General features: G+C 49.7%; 1 protein-coding gene across 3 annotated transcripts; it reads right to left on the reverse strand.

Moving 5' to 3' along the window:
- LOC142566128 (docking protein 1-like) lies at positions 1–23,258 on the reverse strand. Of its 3 annotated transcripts, none has more exons than XM_075676929.1 (4): positions 22,965–23,256; positions 22,209–22,412; positions 20,795–20,969; positions 1–1,092 (listed from the first exon to the last, which is right to left on the reverse strand). In XM_075676929.1, the coding sequence occupies exons 1-4, from the start codon at positions 23,025–23,027 to the stop codon at positions 617–619; spliced, it is 918 nt and encodes a 305-aa protein (XP_075533044.1). In that variant the 5' UTR covers positions 23,028–23,256; the 3' UTR covers positions 1–616. The 3 variants fall into 3 exon arrangements, with proteins under 3 accessions (XP_075533044.1, XP_075533045.1, XP_075533046.1); XM_075676930.1 differs by having other exon boundaries at positions 22,209–22,388; positions 22,965–23,250; XM_075676931.1 differs by lacking the exon at positions 22,209–22,412 and having other exon boundaries at positions 22,965–23,258.
- Between the last annotated feature and the right edge of the window lie 484 nt (positions 23,259–23,742).

The raw sequence follows: 23,742 nt of genomic DNA on the forward strand, positions 1-23,742 counted from the left end.
TTAAGAGATAGGAACTTTATTAAGGTAAAAACCAGAAGAAACTGCGGCAGTCAGCTTTTACAGTGGCAGATTCCTAATTTGCTTAATGATGAGCATGCTTTTATTTGATATCATGCAAGATTCCTCAACTACTTCAATATTCAGAAAAATATCGAAACTGTATTTTATCGGCAATTGGCGCCTGTTTCTCTAATTGATTTTTCTGCTTTTCGACTGGTATGCAATTTAATGCGTGCAAGACTTTTTGCTTCCATTTGGCTTTGGCCTTTCTGTATTTTTCTGTACCTACTTTATTTCTTCACTTGCATTATTTATACTTATTGTACTGCATTGATTTATTGTATGTACAATTGAGTCATTCGTATATATACATATATGTATAAGTATGTATATATGTGTGTATTATGTGTATATATGTATACGTATTTTTTGCACTGTTGTCTGCTGTGCTCGTGGCGCCAGGAGCCTAGTTGGACGTGCATAGTCTCGCCTTTTGCTCCGGCTCCATGACCAACTTGAATTGTCAAAATCGTAATAAACTTCAAACAATGCAGGCTTCGCGCGCACCAGCGCCCCATGAGGAGCGCAGAGTGGAAGAACACTTTTTTTTTTTTTTTTACTGCGGGTGAAGAGACTTGGTGGAAGACTTGTGCACCACGGCGTACTCGGCGCCGTTGCGGCGCACATGCTGCACGGCATCATCCGCGGGGTCGCCCTCGGCGCTCGTGACCAGGGGCACGTTCTCGTAGCAGTGCTGCTCCAGCTGCTCGAGCAGCGCCGAGCCGTCCCGCGAGGTGCGCACGAACGAGGCTACGGCGCGGAAGATGTCCTCGGCGTCGGCGGCGTGCCAGCTGAAGAGGCCCTCGCCGGAGGCCGCCTTGCGTCCTGCCTCGAGCGAGAAGGTGCCCGCCAGCAGGCCGTACCGGCGGATGCTGTAGTAGGGCCACCAAAGGAGCGCGGCGCCCAGAGCGCCGCGCAGGCCCCGCTCGGCCAGCGTCACGCCCCGGGGCCCGACCAGCAGGAAGAAGGAGCCGCGCATGCCGCACCGCTCGCCGGCCTCCGTCGGCAGGGCACGCACCCGGAACACGTGCGCTGCGAGACAGAAAATAAACTTCGCACATGTATGTCAAGCCTAGCATCAGACACCGAAGCTCTAAACAAGCGAGTTCTCATACCGTTCGGAAGTCCAAGAGGATTGGTTCGTCCATGCACTGTCCGAAATCTTCCTAGACTTTGCAAACGCTTCACTATGGCCGGTGCGATTCTTTCAATATACAGGAGTCTTTTCAAACGCTTCACTGTATTCGCGAGCTCAGAGTTCTGACACCCTGGCCACATTACGGCCGGGCCTCCAACGCAGGCTGCATTCCTGGCAGTTCTTTAGATGCCATTGGATACCGACCATGCCGCCGCACCTTCCCTCCGTCCTCTTCCGGCGCTTGAAAACTCTTGTGGAACTGTCCTTAACAGTTTCGCTAACATAAAGCCCGTGAAAAACACGGAGACGTAGCTGAACACCGTAACAATCTTGATGTACAGAGAGTGACGTATGCATCAGTTTCGTCTGCGTGTTTCTAACGCTCTTTAATTATTTTAGCAATGCAGTGCGAATGAGCCCAATCATCGACGCTTAGCTTCGGTGCAAAACATTCCTATCAGGCTCGCATTACTACCCTAATTTCACTTCTTCCGTGGCGTGGCGGGGCAAAATATGAATTAATTAAATTATGGGGTTTTAAGTGCCAAAACCACGACGTTATTATGAGGCACGCGCCGTAGTGAGGTTCTCCGGAAACTTATACCACCTGGGATTCTTTAACGTGCACCTAACTCGAAGTAGACGGGTGCTTTAGCATTTAGCCCCCCATTGAAATACGGCCGCCGAGGCCGGGATCCGATTCCGCGACCTCGTGCTTAGCAGCCGAACACCATAGCCACTAAGCAACCACGACGGGTGGGGGTAAAGAAATGAATGGACAGTTTCCAAAAGTCTGCGATTCGGCCGCAGCTGCAAGGCTTCGTTCTAAAGAAAAGCTCTCGTCCACGTAACCTCAAGGAACGGGATGCACGATGAGACGAGAACTCGCCAGAACGAGATATATACACCGAATAAAACATTCACAGCTCAGTGTATTGTAAAGACATTTTGGGAAGAGCAGGCTTCGTCGTCGGGGACGGACAAGCCTTGAGTCAGATACACAATGCGTCAGCTCGTCTTCAGATTCTCTCTCTCTCTCTCTCTGGTGCCCATGCACCGCACTGGGCGTGGCACGCGCGCTCCTGAGAACCTTTCTCGTTGGCGTCAATGCACCGCCCAGTACAGAAGACGACGCTGTACCACAATATTTGAAAGCGGCTTTTCAACATGTACCTCGCACGCGGCGCTGTCTTCCAACAGTGTTTAATTATTGGCGAAGTACAGGTCAATTCACATATAGGTACACAGGCACAGAAAAAGAAAGCGAAACAAACAATCAAATGCATCTTGTAATCAGCGGATGGGTACGCCACTTTGTATAGATAACACGTTCTTGCTATTCACTAGGTACCACACACAAAAAGAACATGGCTGAACATTAAACATTGTTGCAAGCTTGTCCCGCCTAAAGTGCAAGTGTGTAAAACCTGCAATTATTAACCAAGCCAGCGACGCATTTGTGTTTCTAGTATTCCGCGCTGTGTCCATCTGCAGCTTCACCAAACCAATTGGCACGAAATTAGGTACTTATATTCCGCAACGCTATAGCGCTGCTGTCTGCATCTCGTTTTTTGTCCGCTTTTCTGCACCTGCATGCACTTGGGTGTGGGATTGTTTTCTTCTTTCTTTCTTCTCTCTCTCTCTCTCTCTCTCTCTCTCTCTCTCTCTCTCTCAACAGAGATGCTGTCTATGACTGGGATCTGGCGGATCGCGTCCACGCGTAGATCAACCACTTTCCATACGTGGACCGATCCCGAAGATAGTGCAACACCGGGCCGACCCGCGGCGGTGGTGAAGCAGGTGTTAAAGGGACCCTGAAACGCTTTTGACGATTTTCTACAAACGTACTGAGCCGTTAAGTAGGTCCTTCTGACCATTAATTGACACATCTAAGTGCTTCGCGTAAAGCGTGCAATTTGTTATAAGGTTTTAAAAATGCACATCGCTGCCGATCGCAGCACACTGCTCGGCGGAATTTTAAGCCGACCCTACCCATATGACCGAAATCACCCAAATGACGTCAGTGGGGCGAGCTATCCGATTGGCTGACCAGAGCGCGTGATCGATAATTTTTCCAACTTTATGGTAAACAATTAAATGATCTTCGTAATAGTTGGAATGTTAGTTAATTTGTTTCTATAAAATGAAAGTAACAGAAAGAGAATGCACAAGAACAATTTCTTACTATAATTAAGCACTTCCGGCACACAACAAAAATTGTCTGCTTGTGTTACAACACGCTCCATTTTGACGAGAGCTCTGCAGTCAGAGTCGGTCAGTCTTTTCTAGAGCACTATGATTCGACTTTGTTGCCTTGTGGACTGCAAACGTAGCGACTGGCAATATGTCAAGCTGCGGCATCGTGTCCCTCTGCAAGGCAGCGTACGAGCGAACTGGCTGCTGCGCATCGGACTGTCGCTATCCGATCGGCGCCAGGATTTGCGCGTTTGTGGCCGTTTGTGAACGCAAGCGCAAGGGGACAGGGTCTGGCCGCTTGACTGTGCCGTAACGGGATGAGCCATGAGATGAGCAGAAGGGCAAATGTGAATGGTCTGCACGGTGCAGCCACGTGGTGGCACAGAGCTCAACCATACACAGTAGCAGCAACGAAGTGTATTCTTTGCTGCTGGAGTGTATTTTTCGCAGGAGTGTAATCATCAACACGTTGTTTTTATAAATGTTTAAACTGTTTTACACTTGGTTAGAGCAATATTAGCGCTTTGTTTGGCTGGTTAAGCGCTGCGCCAACAAGTGTCTGGACCGTGCAGACCGACCAGGCCGCTCACGTACGTTTACGCTAAAGTTCCTTCAATAGCTTGAGTTTATGCCTCCAGTCATTTGCTGAAATGACCAGCTTGCTTGTGGTTACCGGAATACCAGACACGTTCGGCGCGACGACAGAATCCTCGCAACGCACGCTGCTTCGATAGCTCTCGCTTGGGGTCGACGGCCAAGCGGCTAGCGGAGAGGTCTCGCGCGGTGGGGGACGGGCTCCAAAACAACCGGAAGTGGACGATGTGACGTCCCATCGTGACGCAGAACCAGTGAAGGCGGAGCTTAGCCCCGCTCGCTCGGCGAACGAGTTGAGGAGGAAAAGCATGGCTAGGGAGGAGGGTAACTTCTAATCGCTTGTAGCTCCATTAATACGTAACGCTTCATTTAAGTTGCGGTGCGAATGTTCTACTTAAGCTGTACCCTACGCGTCTACAAAATTTGTCCGAACCGTTTCAGGGTCCCTTTAAGCATTCCCCATACGTGGGTACATCCCAATGGTAGTGCAATACCGGGCCCACCCGCGGCAGAGGTGCAGTTCGCCATTAAGGGGCCCACATAGCTTCGCTGGTCATCCTTCTTCACAGAGTGGAAGGGCAATGAGTGTTTTTTTTCCAACAATTTCCATGCGTGGTTTGAATAGTCTTACAGTCGCGAGGCAACGCCGCTGTCCGCCCTCTTCACTTGTGTTCTGCTGGGCGCCTAAGAGACTACGCTGGGGCTAAGACGGTAAAGGAGTAAGACCGAAAGAGTCGATGAACTGAAGATTCGAAAGATTTTAAAAGTAATGGGATAATCAGCACAGTCACAAGAAATTGCGGTCGTTCGCATCGCGGCTTCCAGCATAGCACTCATTCACGACGCCTTCAACGTCAGTGAGCAAAATGTGGTCCCACCACCGTCGTCACAACGCTGTCTTCGCGTCTGCACAGCAGTCACCACAAATTAGTGAATTAAGGGGAACACAATAAAATACTGGAGGCTTACTTGAAAATGGCTGCTAAAAACATACAAATGACTTCATTTGCATAGAATGCTTCATGCAAAAAATAAGTGCATGCAAATAAAGGAAACATCCTCACTTACATCAATTCACTCACAAAATTTGCTTAGCCACGTGCACATAATCCTAAAACCTGCGAATTTACCAATACTATTATTTTGTCAGTCAAGTTAAATCGACCGTGAGACGAGTAAATTCGTCTCTGAGCCTTGCAATGAAATCAGCTCGAGTGTGTGGTGAAATATAGCACGCTGGAAGCGTAGCCACTGCGGTCCCGTATCAATCATACATTCATCTTAAAACTTTTTTTGCGCAAACAAACAGGGACGAAGAATAGGAGCAACACAAGGACGAGCGCTCGTCCTTGTGTTGCTCCTATTTTTCGTCCCTGTTTGTTTGCGCACAAAAAGTTTTAAGATGAATCTGTTCTAACTAGGCCGACTCGCAGTTATGATCACTGTTCCCTGAGCTACGGAGTGCATCTGTCCCCAAAGTGTCGGCTCTCAGAAACGTCGACTCTTCTACCACTGAAGTATTTAAGGCTACGCGGAGGCCATGCCACTTTTTTGCACTGATATGCACACGGCCATTAGGGTCATGAGAATCCCACCAGTACTACATTTTCATTACCGGTAACACGTACGTCACGCACAAAGCACTGCCTTCACCCCTTGTCTGATGGCAGAGTGGTTGGCGTGTGCAGTGTATCCTTGTGTACAAGCTAGCCAATCATGGTTCAAATCATTCTGCAGGACAAGTGCCTGAATTTGATTCCATTTTGGGCGATGCATGCGCAATTCAACAGTCGGAATAATCCACCAAATGTCTACACTTCTCACATATATAGAATGCCACAAAAATATCGGTTGGGTGACTGATATGTGTCGACCTATAGATACGGTTTCACAAAATTCGTTCGCAATTCTTTAAGAATATATAGAGATGATGAGATAATTTAGCGATTTCCTCGTCACTGCTTTTATCACGGCGACGTACATTTTAAGATGATTCGGTGTAATGTTTACACAATTAAAAAAGAAATCTAGAGGAACTATTCAACCGAAAGAGGCACAGGATCGGCCCTAATTCGAGACCCGTCCTTCGTCCGAGTATTTCGTAAACTCTTCCAAACTTGCAGAAAGATGACGCTGCTAGTTTCTGCGGTGTAATGAATTTCGGACAATTGCACCCAAGAAATGTAAATTGAAATGCCGGAGAGCGCAACTGCCACGCCCATAGAAGACGCGTACGAATGACGTAACCAGTTTCGTCTCCTCGTTGGGCGAGCATGAAACGAAAGAGGTCGCGGCTTGATAAAGGCTCGAGCTCCCGCTCGCGCGACGGTGAAGCGGAAACGATCACATCACTTACGTTTACGTTCCTCGAAATGAACACAAGTTATCGTCGTTCTCTCTCGCGTTATTTACCTGTCTTTGTCGTTTTAACGCTACTGAGTAAAGATAAACCAACTAGCCCCAAACTACTGCCTCGGACTAGCAGCGGATAGAGGACACAGCGTGCAGGGCAGGACAGAGTAGTGGCGGTATAGCAGCTGATACCATTGCAGGCAGCGGGCGCCGGAAGAAATCCGAAGCGATAAGTGTCAGAAGGCGGAACTTCCGGCCTGCTCTCGCGCGGTTCACGCTCCATACGCTCTAGGCCAACACCTACTAAACGCTAGGCACCCAGCCACGCAGCCACGAACCGCGTTAGAAGCCCTGACGTCACTCCTTGTGAAGCGCACCGCCGGAAGTTGGCGTTACTCCGCCATCTTGTCGGGCCAGATTCTCCTCTCTTGTTTACATTTCTCGCCTTCGGCGCGCAACCACACCGGGCTGCGCGGACGTGCGCTCGCGGTAGTGACCTGACCAAGGGATCTAATCGCGATGTATACCATCACGATACCGTTGCCCTAGTAATTTCGTCCGAGTATTGTGCTATAGCGTTGAAAGGAGCTCATAATGAACTCCGCAAGTTAGACTGTGAGGCCGGTCCCTCGCAACTTCTGCCAGCTTTTCCGAAAAATAAATTTGTGCTTTCTCACTGTACTGCAAGAATGCAAAGGCGATAGCCGCCAGTACACGCTTTACGCACATCACAAGCTAAGGCTAGCCTATCTGCAGTTTATGAGAACAAACACGTTTGCTGGTCGTGGCTTTATAGTAATCGTTTTACCTTATTGAACTAGTTTCGGGCTGCTGCGCTTCGCGGAGATGTGACGAGCTACAGCTCGCCGAACGAAAGGCCAGCCAAGGAGGGCGTCGTTACGCGTTTAAATACACTGACTGGGGCATACTGTTCTCACGGTAAGTGAAGCTTCACGGAAACGAAGTTCTATGGTATCCTCGGCGCGGTGCCGAACAGTAAGCGCGTATGCGTGCGGCTATAGCGCGTTGACCGGGTCAACGTGCGACCATCACCCGTTTGATGTGCGCGCAGGCGTACTTTCTGTCGAGCCTTGTCAATTCCTGCGCCGCATTCGCCAACCTTCACTTCCCTGCGCCCCTCGAGCACACAGATAAAACATCTGCGGCAAGGAGGCTTCGTCCCTTAATTACTCACAGCAGCTGCTGCTTTCCCATCCTTCCAGATGGCTGTTCTATGTGCCACAAATGCATCGTTCGCTATCAAATGCAGGGACACTGCAGAGCTGTCACTGACCTGCAAGGCGTTTATCGTAGATATTCTGAAGCACAGCGGTTTCAGTCTGTGATGACACTTTAGCATAAATCGACCGAAGACGGCAAATATATTTTCAGATCGTCCTTTATCCGTGACGTGGTACGTGGTGTATACGGCTTTGCACGCTCGCTTCACGTTTACTTCTTCCAGTCCCACCAGGCCACAACAACAGCCAGGATAGCACAGTCCAGACATCAACGCGGAACAAAACACGGAGACCAACGCGATCCTGCACACACGACACCTCTGCCACGGAACGATACCTATGGGGCAGCACACGTATGACCACGCATTACAAAACTGCCATTGTGCCCCGACAACACGGCCGCTATACAGCAAAAAATACCACCTGACTTCCTCCACACTTTTCTCCTAGCGCGCGAAGTCCCCTCTCAGTTACTATTTTTTTTTCTCCACGGAGGCCGTGGAGACGCCGTGTTTCTTTCAAAATAAACTTTGTTGAAAGTCAGCGCTTGTGGTGTCTTCTTGTCTCGTCTCTTGTCTACATTTTGCGCTGTTAACAGCAGGCGTTAATACGCCGCGCCCTCACAACCAGGGATTTCTCGCTGCACGACAAAAGAATGCGACAAAGAGCGCGCAGGTGATTTCGGCAGCGTCTCCTCTTGAACCCCACCGGCACGCACTCATGTCCGCTCATCGCGCACGGAAGAGGAGGCACTCTCCGCTGGGGACAAGGACATGTACGAATTGCGATGCATCCTGTAGTCAGAAGGCGCTGGCCAGTGCAGGGCTCAGAGGGAGAACTCAGCGGAAGCTCTTTCAATAACACACACACACACACACACACACACACACACACACACACACACACACACACACACACACACACACACACACACACACACACACACACACACACACACACACACACACACACACACACACACACACACACACACACACACACACACACACACACACACACACACACACACACACAGAGAGAGAGAGAGAGAGAGAGAGAGAGAGAGAGAAACAGCGGCATTCAGAAGTAGCGTGAATCAAAGCGTTTCCACATGTTAGGGTGCGCACGTGGGTTTGGGCGACAAGAGGGTTGGGGCGAAGGCGAAACACGAATTAGGGTGTTATGTTTATTTATTTATTTATTTATTTATTTATTAGATACTGCCAACTGCCTCTTGGCAGTCCAGGCAGGAGTGAGTGTATACAAAGTCGGCACTGCAAGTCAAAATAACAAAAACATGGGTTACAAGGAACCATAAAAAAAATGCTTAAATATACAGACTACAGACTACAGACTACAAATAAACTACAGTTGTTGTAGTTAGTGCAGTTTCGTGCCATTCGTGCACATTAAAAAAAAGCGACTTTTACGGTGGGGTGACACGCGAGGCGTTGCGGTGCGATTTACGGGTGTCGGGAGCGTGCGAAAGTGGATTTTACGTTTAGTTCAGTAACCCCCCCCCCCCCCCCTACGAGTGTAAAATAGGCTATGAAAACGACAGACAAAATGTCGCATCTGATGAAAACGTGTGTCCCCGATTTCATGAAAGACACCTACGGCCTCAAGTTTATATATGTCCTCTTAACACAACCCCAAACCACTTCGTACCACGTATCGCAGTGGTTGTGGAATCGACTTTTCTCACGGGCTGGATGCCGTAGACCCGTACGTTTCGTACTCCAAGCACCGGCCCATCTTGAGCATCCTACTGGCATCCCCGTATGATCACACTCTCCACGGGGTCGGTCTCTTTGAATGTGAGTGCATATACTACTCGTGTTAATAGCACACTTACTATAAAAAAGACAACTCGTACATTTGCACACACACACACACACACACACACACACACACACACACACACACACACACACACACACACACACACACACACACACACACACACACACACACACACACACACACACACACACACAGAGAGAGAGAGAGAGAGAGAGAGAGAGAGAGACTCAATTATTTTCAACTGATGGTGCCTGCATCGGTACAGGTCCCGCATTTGCACCTTCGATGTGACCATATGTGAGGAAAACACACCTAAACGGATGCAGCCCGAAAGCTTTGCTTCGTTTAGATTTATATATTGCGTTCGCGATCGGTCTGCATTTTTTCTTCTTTCTTTTTTTTTTCACGTGAAACGTCTTTAAAATTGATAAAAGGGGGTCGCTTGCTAATACCCCAGGTAACGAAAACATGTTATAGCATTCTCGCTTATAACTTTGCACCCGCAATAGACACGCGCCTTACGTTGGTATCGTTGTGTGAAGAAAAAAAGTCGCAGTTCCGCCCGATAGGCGAAGCATCAATTGCGATAGCAAATTAGCAGATAGCTACACGAAGTAAGGGTAATAGTTTTATCGGGCGTATGAACTTGTAAATATTCGCTTACTAAATTAACAAGCACGGCGTCACGCGCGCACAAGCAAACATGAACACATCTGACTCGATGACCACGGAAACTCGCTGTCAAAACGCTGGCGTGAGGAAACGCGGCAGCAGCAGCGAGCGAAGTGACATTCGTGCTATCGCTTCAACGAAAACTTGGCGCCTAGAACACGCAGCACGCACAAAGCTACGAGCCGCCGACGCACCTAGACTGTCTCCCAACGCAGATCGCTCTCAAGATACGGCCGGACGACCGCGCGCAGCCGCAACATGTGCGGTTGCAGCCGGAGACTAACGTTGTGTGGACGTCGCGGCTCGTCTAAACGCCGCTCCCAACCCCCTCCATGTTTGTTGTGGCAGTTTTTCCTCATCCTAAACCCTTCACCCCAGTTTCTTCCTTCCCTGCGTCGCGCGAAATAAACCTTCAGTTGAAAGTCAATGTTGTGCTCGTCTCATTATTGCGCCGTTTTTTGCGCTGTGTTACAGCGAAGTTGTTTACCTCTAGCCCCCACATGCATCCCCGCGTGCGTTCCCAGGAGGGTAGCCTGAGCGGCTTACGTCCATATCCGGTACACGGCGCGTGGTCAGGAACGGAGACGGGTAGGGGGAGATGGGGGAAAGAGTGTATCTACGTTGCCTGCGTTTCTGTGGTTATTATAATGGTTACAACGGGGGGGGGGGGGGCACGCGCGTCGTAGGTGACGGCGCGGCTTCAGCAGCGGTTGCGGCAGATGCATGGGAGGTGCAGTCACCGCGGCGGCGCATGTGTGGGTGTATTGTGGTGCCTAATTGTGGTGCCGTAATTGTGGTGCCGTAATTGTGGCGCCGTAAATGTGGCGCCGTAAATGTGGCGCCGTAAATGTGGCGCCGTAATTGTGGCGCCGTAATTGTGGCGCCGTAATTGTGGCGCCTAAAAACAACTTCACTGGTAATCCGTCCCCATATGAATGTTGCGGCCCCAGATTTTTTTGTTTTCAGTATCCTTCTTTCATGCGATATCCACAGAGAAAGAATGGGTGGTGACGCTATGGATCGGCAAGCCTGTGACCCGTCGACGAGGAGGATATGCACAAGGTCGATCCAAACAGGTCGCGAAGCTTAGGTCGAAAAGCGGTTCGGAACAAACGGTCCCCAACGTCAGCAAGGGTGGTTATGGAAGCAGCTATTGAAGCGCGACTATGTGAGGAGGGAACAAACACTGGGAAAGAAAAAAAGGGGGTTTTAATTAAATCGAGACGCAGTTGGATTCATTCAACGAAAATGAAATGCCTCATCAATTTTATGTAAGCGTGGCGAGGAAAGAAAGAAAGCAACTCTATTTTTACTCTAACATTATCAATAAGTACCTTTTTTCAGCGTTCACCATCAGGAGGACGCTGAATGTGATAGTGGCGATCACGCCGCTATCACTCGCAATGCAACGTAGCTTTTGAAGTGTGCAGGGGACGTATTCTGAAACGTTCGCCGCCGCGAAAGTTTCGCCCTGGCCACGCCTCCGCCGTTGCGGCGCGCGCTGAATGGCTGCTTTGACAAAACCGGAAATTCACTTGCGCCACCTGAATTTCCGGTTTTGTCAAAGCAGCCATTCAGAGCGCGCCGCAACGGCGGAGGCGTGGCCAGGGCGATACTTTCGCGGCGGCGAACGTTTCAGAATACGTCCCCAGAAAGGCGCGCTCGTAAAATTCACCTGTTACAATACGCCCCCTTTTACACGTTGTGTTGTTTTGCATGTCGACGTTTGTCTGAATTTGGTGGCGCGGGTAGCCTCATCGTCTCTTAACAACGCAGTTCAGTGAAAATAGCGAGTTACGACCGCCAGATAATTGTGTGCGTGCGGCTGCGTTGGCCGACTGGCTTGGTTATGACGATGGGACCCGCACTCTACACGCATAGCTTTCGTCGGCCTCCACAGTATGTTCTGTGCAGGGGTGCGATTTCAACACCCGTACGGCTGACCTGCTGCATCGCTTTCCGCGCTGAAAGCTCGAAACGCCCGTCAAGTCGAATGGCGAGGCATCTGAGTATACAGCTCTAATGGCAGAGCACCAAAAAAAATTTCGTGCCTTTGAGAGTAAAATGACGTAAACGGATATGGCGCCACATTAATTTTCCTTCCGCCGGAAGTGTTCCCTCGTCACACAGATGACGCTAAGCCCCATGAACCGCCGAGGAACCACCATGTTTTGAACGTACGCGCCTCTATTGAAGCTTCGCTACCATGTATATTTAACGTGTGCCATTGTAGGGAGTGGCGGCGGGAACTTCCTTTCCGTATGAAAAAACGCGAAGTGGACACAGGTAGAAAGAAGGCCCGGGCAGACACACATACCACCACACATATACTCGCACACACGCGCGCGCGCACGCACGACGTTTTTATTTAGTTGTTACGGTCGGCGCAACGGTTACATGATATTCGGCAGATAGGCAACAAAAGTTTTTCTAGTATGCTTATTCACTTATAGTTCTTTTTCACTTAGCACGCTTAAAAAAAACCACAAATGTTACTCGAATAACGTCACTACCGAATTATTATTCGCCCAGGTGGACATCATTTGCAAGAAAAACCAAAACACTCAATGAACTGATTAAACAAATTGCATTAATTAACTTCGTTAAACTTTTCGGCACATGTGAATATGAGAAAATTTAAGGGAATCGCCATAAAAGTGTAGTCCTGTGTTTCTACATTTCAAAACCGAAATAATGTATACAGAAATAACTGCAGGCATCAAATTACTAGCTCAATTTACCTGATTACGCACGCAGCACTGCGAAACGCGGCTCGCAGTGGTACAGCCCTGTGACGTAGTAAGGCGGCGTAAAATGAAGCATTGATATAGGGCGCGATAAAGCAGTCCACCTCGCCCCTGCGGCTGAAGTGTATGAAACCAATCAGGCGTTGAGCAAAGCGTCGATCAGAAAAATCGGGCAAAACTCACCCGACCATAATTTTATCCAAGTATGCGAGTAGGTTTGCGTCATGTATGAGGAGTGAAGTGCAGCTGGGCCCTTCTCTTCCACTTCCCTCTGGACACGCTGCGCCCTCTGGCGGCGCCGCCGTGAAGTCCGCGCATACTGCAGGGGCGCATACCCTACCCGGCGTCAAAGAGGTTCAACGAAGAGCGGCACACATACCCACTGGCACGTACCCACGTGAACGGCTACATTTTAGACTGCACTACTTTCAGGATCGGCCCATATTTTTTAGACTACAATATCTTCAGGGTCAGCCCACATTTTTTGGTGGAGTAGGTGGATAGCTAGATAGGTGGAAATAAAACCGGTCTGACAATGCCAGGAATGCTATTCGCATTAATATGATCGTGGGAAGAGGGAAGTGAGACGGCAGCTTCATATTACGCCACGTTTTTTTACGCACGCCATACGTGCACAGGGATTGTAGAGAGAGCCGCGTTCCGCAGTGCCGCGAGCGTAATCAGGTAAAATTAACGAGTAACCTGATGCCAGTTATTTCGGTCTACATGTTCGGTCTACATTTCGGTCCTTGAAATGTAGAAACACAGAACTGGGCTTTTATGACCATTTCCTGCAACTTTCCAACATAGTTGCAAGGTTGGGAGCTAGGAAGTTAATTATTGCAATTAGTTTATTTAGTAAATGGATTGCTTTGGCTTCTTCTTGGAAATGATGTCGGCCTGGGCATATAATTAATCTTTAGTGGCGTAATTTGAGTAATACTTGTAGGCCCTTTAAAAAGAACTGTTCACCCGCCGTGGTTGCTCAGTGGCTATGGTGTTAGGCTGCTGAGCACGAGGTCGCGGGATCGAATCCCGGCCACGGCGGCCGCATTTCGATGGGGGCGAAATGCGAAAACACCCGTGTACTTAGATTTAGGTGCACGTTAAAGAACCCCAGGTGGTCAAAATTTCCGGAGTCTCCCACTACGGCGTGCCTCATAATCAGAAAGTGGTTTTGGCACGTAAAACCCCATATATTATTATTATTAAAAAGAACTGTTCAAAGCAAAAAAAAAGGAGAGAAAGGAATATGTGTTACCATGCACGCTCAATGTGTTCTAATTCAAGCAGCTTACGAAAAGTGAAAAGTTGCATAAATTAAGCGTGGATGCTGATATACAGCGAATATTACTACGAACACCGGCGATCGATTTACATCACCTGCGTAATGTTCATGGCCCAACCATTAAATGCGAACATACCTAGGTGTCTGAAGGAGCGCTTCATGCTTTAAGAAACGCCAAAAGTTGCTGAGAGACAGAATGGTATTACTTAATTGTCACACACATTACACATCATAGCTTTTTTTCTTTTATAGATGACAAAGCGTCTTCCTCTTCCTTACCCCCCCCCCTCATTAAAATCTGTCCGTGGCATCTCCCCGCAATACGCCGACCTCCCACAAGGTACGGCGCGCTGCACATGTGTCTGTGCTCGCTTGCTCAGACACATGCTCAGACACGGCACTTGCTCTTTGCCAGTGCCAACGTTTCGCTCCGCGTATGGCTCGACGGGCAGCAGCAGACAGCCATCGCTGTCCCTGGACTTGCATTCCGGGCGAAACTTCGAATTCTTGTTTCCGTTTTAATGAGGTAGCATTATGCAGACCAAAACTGGGCAGTCAGCGTTGCACCCGGGCTCGAACCACGGGCTGACTTTGGGGGAAGAAAACACAACTTGTCAGAAAAATAGTAATTAGGGCTGTGGATATTAGATTTTTAATTTTTAATCAGTTATTCGACTGACGGGTGGGAAACGAAGCCTACGCGGCAGAGACGTGCTGCGACATAAAGGGGAATGCGAAAGGAGGAGAAGCGGATTTTTTTTTTGTTCTTATTCTTTTTCTTTTCTTTTTCTTGCAGGCACGGTAGCAGGAACGACAATTAGCTCGGATTGTCTGAAGTTGATCATGACAAATGTTATGCAGCGAGGCGACATATCGTTTTGATAGCATGTTTTAGTTTAGAGGTGTAAGCAGAAGATACTGTTTTCTCATTCAACGCGGTGAGTTGACAATTTATTTGCTCACAGAAAATTTAGAAGTAACTGCAAACGCACGCTTTCCACCTTGGGGCATTCAACCTGCACACAGCACCGCTAAATTTTATACAACTGGTTCAATTCGTTTCCAAGTCATGTATTTACACTAATACAAGTGACTTTGCTCAAAAGAATGCCCTCGCTAAATTTCGGAAACCTCTTGAAAAAAACGCGACTTGGTCCGATTGACTGCTCACTTCTCACGTTTCACCAGAGTTTGCGGGGTCTGCTGTGTTCCAAAGCCCGGGCCCTATATCTTGAACACTGTCTGCTGCGAGCACGAATAAGAGCAAGTCATCGGACGCAAACGACCTTATCACACGGATAAGTTCACTAAACAGAATGGTACATCTCGACTCACAAATGGAACTCTCATTTGTTTTTATCCCAAGACACACGAGCAGGCAACTTTATAGTTTTTAGCCTCGTTCGATATCAGCGCACATGCAATATACGTATTTAGCTCCCGAAAGCCCGACAGACGTTACTGCCAATAAATATTGGGGGATGCTATGTGATATACTGCAACAGGTGTCGCAGTGCGGAGTTGTTTATATGAAGGTGGAAAACAGTCACGTATCGTAGCTGCAGCAGTTAAACAACGCCGCGAACAAGCGCTTGCACCTTTCGGAGAGGCCCGCGACGCACCAACACTTCCCTTAATATTTAACCTCCTGCTCTTTTGAAAGACTAATTCCGCGGTTTTGTCGTTGAAATCCTTGAGACCGATGAAAATATCGTGATTGGCAGCAAGGAATCTTTCGGCTTCGACAAAACATCTCGATTCAAAGCCGCAAGCGATCGAGAAACTCGAGCATGGTATACTAAGCGAAAGAGTCACCGTGACCCTGGATGTCGTAGCCATCTTTATTTAGTGTCGCCAGCACAAGTAACCGTTTCTGGAGTTGCCAACAGCCCGGGCGTGGCTGCGCATGACTGTCCGCGCAGCTGGGCACATGCGCGGCCTATCTTGGAGGTAATCTGGTAATGGTTGGTGGCTTCATGCGCGCTGTCTTCCCGCGCGCATAGTGTTGGAGGTCGCGTAAGCTCAAGTTTCGGTGACGCTTTGAAGTGATCGACGGGAAGTAGGAAGCGTTTGCTCCCCACTGTGCCTGCCGGCATGGCTTGAGCGATGTCGCACCTAATGCCCGTTACTGTGTGTGGTAACGTGCTCCTAGGAGGTGCGACTTCGCTAAAGCCATGCCGGCAGGCATTTATTGACATGCCTGGGTTACAGCACCACAGATCGACCCTCACTTCCAGAAGGTGTGCCACCGTGGTGCCACGTCGTAATTACAGACGGGAAACCGCTACTAACGAATATAGGCCCGCAACAAAAAGGCAGACGGCTGGCTTATACAAAGCGTCATCTCCGGCACATACAGCAACCTGCTCCACACGAACGTGCTAGATCGCTAGATACACTGTCGTTGCCTTACCCCCCCCCCCCCCCCCACAATAAACACCAGTCAGCGTAGGTATATGCTTCTGCTTGGTACAGCGGCACCAACTGCGAACGCGGCCGACAACTGCATATATACACCTTCGAATATTCCGAGCAGTACTCAGGCAGAGGTGCAAGCAATCTACGACTACGTGCACGTGGCACTGGTGACTGCAAAAAACGCGACAATTCTCATTGACAACATTTAAGCGGACTCGCAGTCGGAATTCAGACCGTGTGCCAACATTCTATATGGCGACGATCTACTACGAAATCTCCGAGAAGAGGTCACCCATCCAGTGGCATAGCAACGGGAGGGGGGGGGGAGCGTGGGCCCCGGGTGCAAGGGGCCAGCGGAGGGGGGGGATTGACAGAAGACCTATGGGCCCCGGGTGCCAGACGACCTAGCTACGCCATTGCCCACCAACGAAGTCTCGGACACAGAGTGATAATCAAATGGATACCTACACACAGCCGGATCCCTGGCAATGATGTGGACAACAGGCTTGCGCACGCGAGTAGCCATCCATGTTACCTGACTCCACGCCATTCATTACTCTACCGTATACCTTCGAACTGCAAAAAGCCAGGGCAAAACGCACCGCCTATCTGGCTGCTGTCGTCAACCGTACCCCCAATCCCCACCCAAAACTATCTCGCAAGGATGCTGTGGTCATCAGGCGTATCCAGACAGGAACACTGCTGACCCCGTTCCTACTCAGTCGATACCGATGCAATAGAGAGTCAGCATCGACAGCTGAAATCTGCCTTCAGTGCCAGCATCGGGTTGATCTGGACTACGTGCTCTGGCATTGTCCGGTTTACAGCGCGGTTCGGACCAAAGCGCTCTCCGGCATACAGCGGGGCCCATTGCCAACATCACACATGGGCGTGTCCAGCGCCATCATCAACGCCAGAGCACGCGATAGAACTGCGGTGCGCTCTCAAGTGTGGCGCACACCCATGCGGCCAGGCGGCAACCGCGGTGAGTGACCGACTGCGTGGCGTCTCTAAGCAACACAGGTCGTCCGATCGGATCCACGCCACACTTGTTGCTTCCGAGATCACTCAAGAATGCGGAGATAGCCGACTTAACCGCCATCGCTTCTGCACCGCAGCGCATAAGAGCGCAAATAAGTGGAATAAACGAGTTACCAACCGCCCCACCAACCTGCGCTCTTCATCACATACAGTAAGGTCGGTGCATATTTGCTTCTACGCACGTGACACCATGCTTGTTAATTCATATTAGTAAGCGAACGTTTACTGCAATTTATATGGCCGATATAAGATTGTGTAGTTGTGCGCTGTATACCTACCTGGCTAACACGGGCTAACAGGGCTACCAATACAAATATATAATAATAATATTTGGGGTTTTACGTGCCAAAACCACTTTCTGATTATGAGGCACGCCGTAGTGGAGGACTCCGGAAATTTTGACAACCTGGGGTTCTTTAACGTGCACCTAAATCTAAGCACACGGGTGTTTTCGCATTTCGCCCCCATCGAAATGCGGCCGCCGTGGCCGGGATTCGATCCCGCTACAAATAGAGAGGTGCCGTAAACGGTTAAAGCGTAAACCAGACCTAGAGGCACGGCCAAAGCGAAACCGCCTTTGTGTTTATGACAATGCAACCGAAGACAGAATAATGTGCAAACGAGAGGCCAGGAATTATAAAAACGAAATCTGGTCTATTTATTGTTATGCAGTAGGGAAAAAAAAAAGACAAAAGTCGGGACATGTGGCCGCCTCGACTGGGTCAAGTCGGGACCCGGAATATTTACTCGAAAGTCGGGACTGGTCCGCTTATTTTGAGACGGTTGGTAATCCTACAGCGAACCAGCCAGAAGTGATAGCTGGTCTCCTAGAAGCGAATTACATGCGTCATCCACGCAATGTGTTCGTGCGCCGGGGTGAGCGCTGGTGCGATTTTGCTTGCGATTTCGCAACTTCGACGTCGCAGACGTGGCAGGACAAGCCTGCGAACTCCTCTTGCCTGGATTTCGATGTTCGCAGTGTTCAATTTCGTCGCGAAATCGTTCGTGCGGCGTGGACGGAAAACCACAAACGTGGATCGTCAGGCACGTCACGGTGACATGCCTGCTTATATATATATATATATATATATATATATATATATATATATATATATATATATATATATATATATATATATATATATATATATAGTCATATCATGAGAAGCCAACAAACACTGACACCTAGGACACATAAATACCCAAGAAAGCGGATGGGGAAACAGCGCCGCGGTAGCTCAATTACAGGGGAACTTCCACGAACCAGCAACGCCTAAAAGAGAAGGGCAAGCGTCTGCAATTCTCGGACCTGAGGCTTGGTATAACAGGAGGCGGAACGCCCTCCTCCTTGCAGCAGGCTCGGTATAACCAGAGGCTCGGTATAACCGGGAAAGGAGGGGCCCTCTATCCGCGAATCAGACTCTGTGCAGGTCGCGTGACGTCGACGGAAGCAAGATTCCTCCCACGATTGTAGAGAGCCTATTTAAGGGGCTCCGAAATGTACTTCTTTAGATCACTTCATTCTCTTATCTTTCATCAACCTTTGAATAAACCGTGCAAGTTTCGCACTAGAAATCGTCTCGTCCTTGCCCGGTCGCCGTGGTCTACCGGATGCCTGCAGCCCGCCGACAACGCCACGCTACCCAATAGTAACGTCGGTCGAGCTTCGATAGGCAGGCGTCGCTACAACTCGGCAGCAGTACGATACGCTACCCTGGAGTACGCAACAGGGGTCAGAACGAGTCGTACTAATGAAGATTTACCTTTTAGCGACGTTTTGCGGCATGTAAAAAACAGCGATAACCGCGACAGACGATACGAAAAGTGCATTAAATAAACTTTCATAGCTATCGCTGTCAAATTCTCGCGTCAGCTATTTCTGTACGCCGCGGGTGGTCAGAATTATTAGTTTTCAACTACGTATTTTCTCATCGCACGTGTAGTTAAAGCTAGCTCTCGTGTGCAATAAATTTTATTGCGATATCAATTATATGGACGCTCCAGGCGCACTTATGTCGTCGGCGTCGCCGTGATGTTCCATGTAAAGTCTGCGGGCGATATCACCGTCGCCGCGCGCCCTACGCTGTATGTGCAAGTGAAAGCGTGGCGAGGGGAACCGACGTTCGCGGCTCAAAAATCTCGCCCGCGCGAAAGGGAGGGAAGCGAGGAGGAAGCGCGCCCTCTTCCGTCGCACAGGGGGCACCCAGCGTTGCGAGGCGGCGTGGGGGGGAGGGGAGCGAGGGGGGCGGCACACTACCCCGGCCGCGACTGCGCATGTGGCGGCCGCGCCCGTATCCTGAGAGCGATCTGTCTACGCTCGTACCTTTGAGCGTGCTGCGTGTTCTCGGCGCTCAGTTTTGTTGAAGCGATAGACACCACAAAGGTCACTTTGCTTGCTGCTGCTGCCACGTTTCCTCACGCCAGCGTTTTGACAGCGAGTGTCCACGGTCATCGAGTGCGATGTGTACATGTTTGTCCAGTTTATACGGCCGATAAAGCTATTATCCTTACTTCGTGTACCTTGAGAGTTAATGTGATGCGCACTGCTCACTTAACTGCTCAATAATGACACAATTACCTAGCGACACTCCTTTCACTACACGTTTAATCAATGTAACGGCATCACACACTATGATGTGACAACGTGCGGGGGAGATAACGAGTTTCAATGCGTTTTCATGTGCGGGTTGAATTCCACGCGCGCGGACTCAAATCTACCCGCTTGTGCATGAACCACTGTATTGACGCTACAAGGTAAACGCAAACGTACCTTCAGCGACGCTTCATATGTCCACACGGTTGCAATTACACGGTAAACAGAATTTCGAGCCTTGTACACAGCTGTATATGCAATGATCCTCGCCATAATCGCGTGGCCGCAGCTGTCGCCGCGCACACAAGCAACCACCGAGAAAGCGTCACGACACAACTACACACAGCTCTCGCAAACGACCGGCCACGCACGGTGGCCTACTTGTCTGGCTAGGCCGCGGCACTATTACTTAGCAACTGCAATTTACTGCAATTCATATTGCTCCTAAAGCTGTTAGCCTTACTTCGTATAGCATTCCAATGTGTTGCTGTCGCATTCTTTGCTTCGCCCTCGCGGCGAAACTGAGTTCTTTATAGCTGTAAACCTAAGGGTATTAGCCAGATGACAAACCAACACCCTAGGGTGTTCTTTTTTTCTTTTCTTTTTGAGTGCCACATGGCAGTATAAACTCACGAGCTGTCGGCCACTTACGAGCATCCAGAGATCCGTACAGGGTGTTCTCCTCCTCCACGATGGGCGAATCCGGCACCGCTGAAGTCGCAACAGCCTGCTGTCCAAATGTGACGCCTCTGATCGCCTCGATCCACTCTGTCATCTCGCCGAAGGAGTCGGCGGAGAACTGCTGGCTCTGCGTCCGCGTGTGCACCTGCGAGACACGTGCCTCGTCGTGTGAATAGACAACCCAATCAAAAGCACTAGTATACGGGGTGTTTCAGCGAATTCTAAAGAGTTATAGATCCCCCATTACGGCTCAGTGGCGATGGAGTCTTGCTACTGAACACGAAGTCGCTGGCTCGACCCTCGGCAGCAGCAACAACGTTCCGATGGTGCTAGAATGCAGAAATGCTCTTGTACCGTGCTTCAGGCGCACTTCGAAGAGCCCCCCTCTTTTTTTTTTCTTTCTTTCACGCCATTTCTCACAGCTCACGAGTTGCTTTGGTAATTTATACCAAATTATTTTTATTAAAGACAGTGCGAATGATGCCGAAGTTCGCTCTCTCTCCTTATCTTGACGACGCATTATTGGCGCTGGCGGACGCCAGAAAGTGGGCGATTATCACCTATAGCTAACTAAGGAGATTTCACTAAAGGAACGCCAATGAGATTTTATCTCAAGTTCACAGACAATGTTAGAGATCAGGCTCGTTGCTATTCCATGACCAAACTCCTTAGCGCAGAAACAGAGAACGATACAGGCTCGTGTATGACGTTTCCCCGTCTCATTTACCGTTACCGCGCGCTGTAACTTCGTTTGCAGACAATCGCATCAAAACAGATGCTACCGTCGGGCAAGCACCGAATGGGTTCCATTTCGCAAGTGCAAAATGCTTCGTAATTAACTGAAGAACTTATTGACTTTAGTGAAGTATAGTAAATACTCATCATCACCAGCCTATTTTATGTCCACTGCGGGACGAAGGCATCTCCCTGCAATCTCCAGTTACCCCTGTCCTGTGCCAACCGATTCCAGCCAGCGCCTGCGAATTTCTTAACTTCATCACCCCACCGAATGGGTTACAGAATGGGTGCCAAGGGAAGCGCAGTCGAGGACGGCAGAAGACTGCCTCAGAATTAATGGATAGACACTGATATGAATGGGCAATTTCCGATGTCTGTCGGCGGAAATAATGTACCACGTACTGAAGAAAGTTAAAGCTTTGTCTTAACTGGCCCTACTTCGAGGCCCCTCTACAAGAACGCAACGCACACATCAACGCGCTCGCGGTTGTCTACATAGCGTGACCATGAAAATTTTGGAGGATTCATTTTGCCACACTGTGCCTGACGTTTCCGTCAATGCGAGCGAGTCTGGAAAGTGGCGGAGTTGCTTCGTTTCTAGGGCGGCAGCAGCGCATTCGATTGACTCCGCTATAAAGTTGCTCACCTCGAAAACGTTGGGCTGGTGCTTTTGCAACGCGGGCACGACCTTAATGCAGTCCTCCAAGGTGATGCACTTTTGCTGGGCATGGCGAGAGAAGCTCTCCTCCGAGTCATACACCTCAAGCCGCTTCACGCCGTGCCGGCTGCTATCGTACAGGGCGCAGTACTTGTGCAACCACGACTTCTGCAAGGGCAGCAAGATCAGACCCTGCAGGTGAATGTCTACTGTCCAAGTGCCAGCTTATTTGTATAGCCGGTGTTAATTTGCTGGTTTATGACGATTATGACTTGTCACAAATGATAACTTGGACTATGATCCGGTTACAATAGTTGCAGTTCTACGTGGGACTGACCGGTACAGCCGGTGCGGCGAAACTGCCGAAAGGAAAATGAGCGGACCACGTGGTCATTATCTCCGTGACACAGCATGTGCGTGCGCACAACTGAGACCAAAAGTAAGCAGAGCACGGTGCTCAGATCGAAGCGGCGCGACAAAACAGCGAGAATAAAAAAAAAACATATATACGCAACGCTGGTACGCTTTTGCCTCTTTGACGGGGTTCCGCGTGCACAGATTCTATGATCCGTGTCGGTGCAGTTATACCTCAGAAGCGCGCCAGTATTACGGCGAATCCAACTCGTCTACGTCGCCACACGCGGGGTACGCAACGTACGATCGAGTCGCCAGGCCAGCGGACACGGAGGTAAAGCGAAACGAGTGCGATAAACGGAAGCAAAGCACACCGACATGCGTCTCTACCTTGAGGAATCCCTGGTGGAGGACGTGCAGGTAGCCAGTCTTGGCGGTTTCCTCGGTGCCCATATCACCATCGTGCACGGCGGCCGTGTGATGCGAGCGCAAAAGCAACGGCGACCACGCGAGGAAACACCCTCCGGATGTGGAAGACGTCAGTGGACGGGGGACGTTGCGGCGGCGCCTGCGCCGATTGCGGAAGTGTGCCTCTGAAATTCGCCCGCCTTTTGTCTATGCGTTGGTTGGCCGTCGCAGCGGCTCCGCGCGTACAAGCGCGTCGGCGCCGCGGGCGCCGCCGCCGAAGTGGGTGAACCGAGTGAAGCCGCTCAAAAAAAAAAAAAGAAAAAAAAAAAGAAAAAAGAAAGAAAGAAAACCGCTGCAGCAAGCCGCGATGGCCGCAAGCAGTAGGACGTTTTAGCCATTTCAGTGCTTAGTTTCGATCGCCTGTTCCGTTCGCGGCGTGCAGTTTCTGTTTAGCTGCCCTGAGCGCCACACATGCTTACGCGCATGTACGGTTGCGCCAATATAGAATATTTTACGGCAACGACCCCGTCCTCTCACTTCAATGTTCAACACATGTATAGTCAGATGTACCACCGCATCTGATTCGTACATCGCATCTCTACACCCAAATCATAAGGCTGATTAACTGTTTAATTAATTACTTTACACCAGATATTTCAATGCACGAATTATAGCCGCTGAGTTCGCACAGCATAGCCACTTGGTACGAATTCTCTGGGCAGCACCAGCTCCGAGATAATAATTTTAAGTGTCCGTCGAA

Source organism: Dermacentor variabilis, unplaced genomic scaffold (assembly GCF_050947875.1).
Source record: "Dermacentor variabilis isolate Ectoservices unplaced genomic scaffold, ASM5094787v1 scaffold_12, whole genome shotgun sequence".
In the NCBI taxonomy this organism is placed as follows: Eukaryota; Metazoa; Arthropoda; class Arachnida; order Ixodida; family Ixodidae; genus Dermacentor; species Dermacentor variabilis.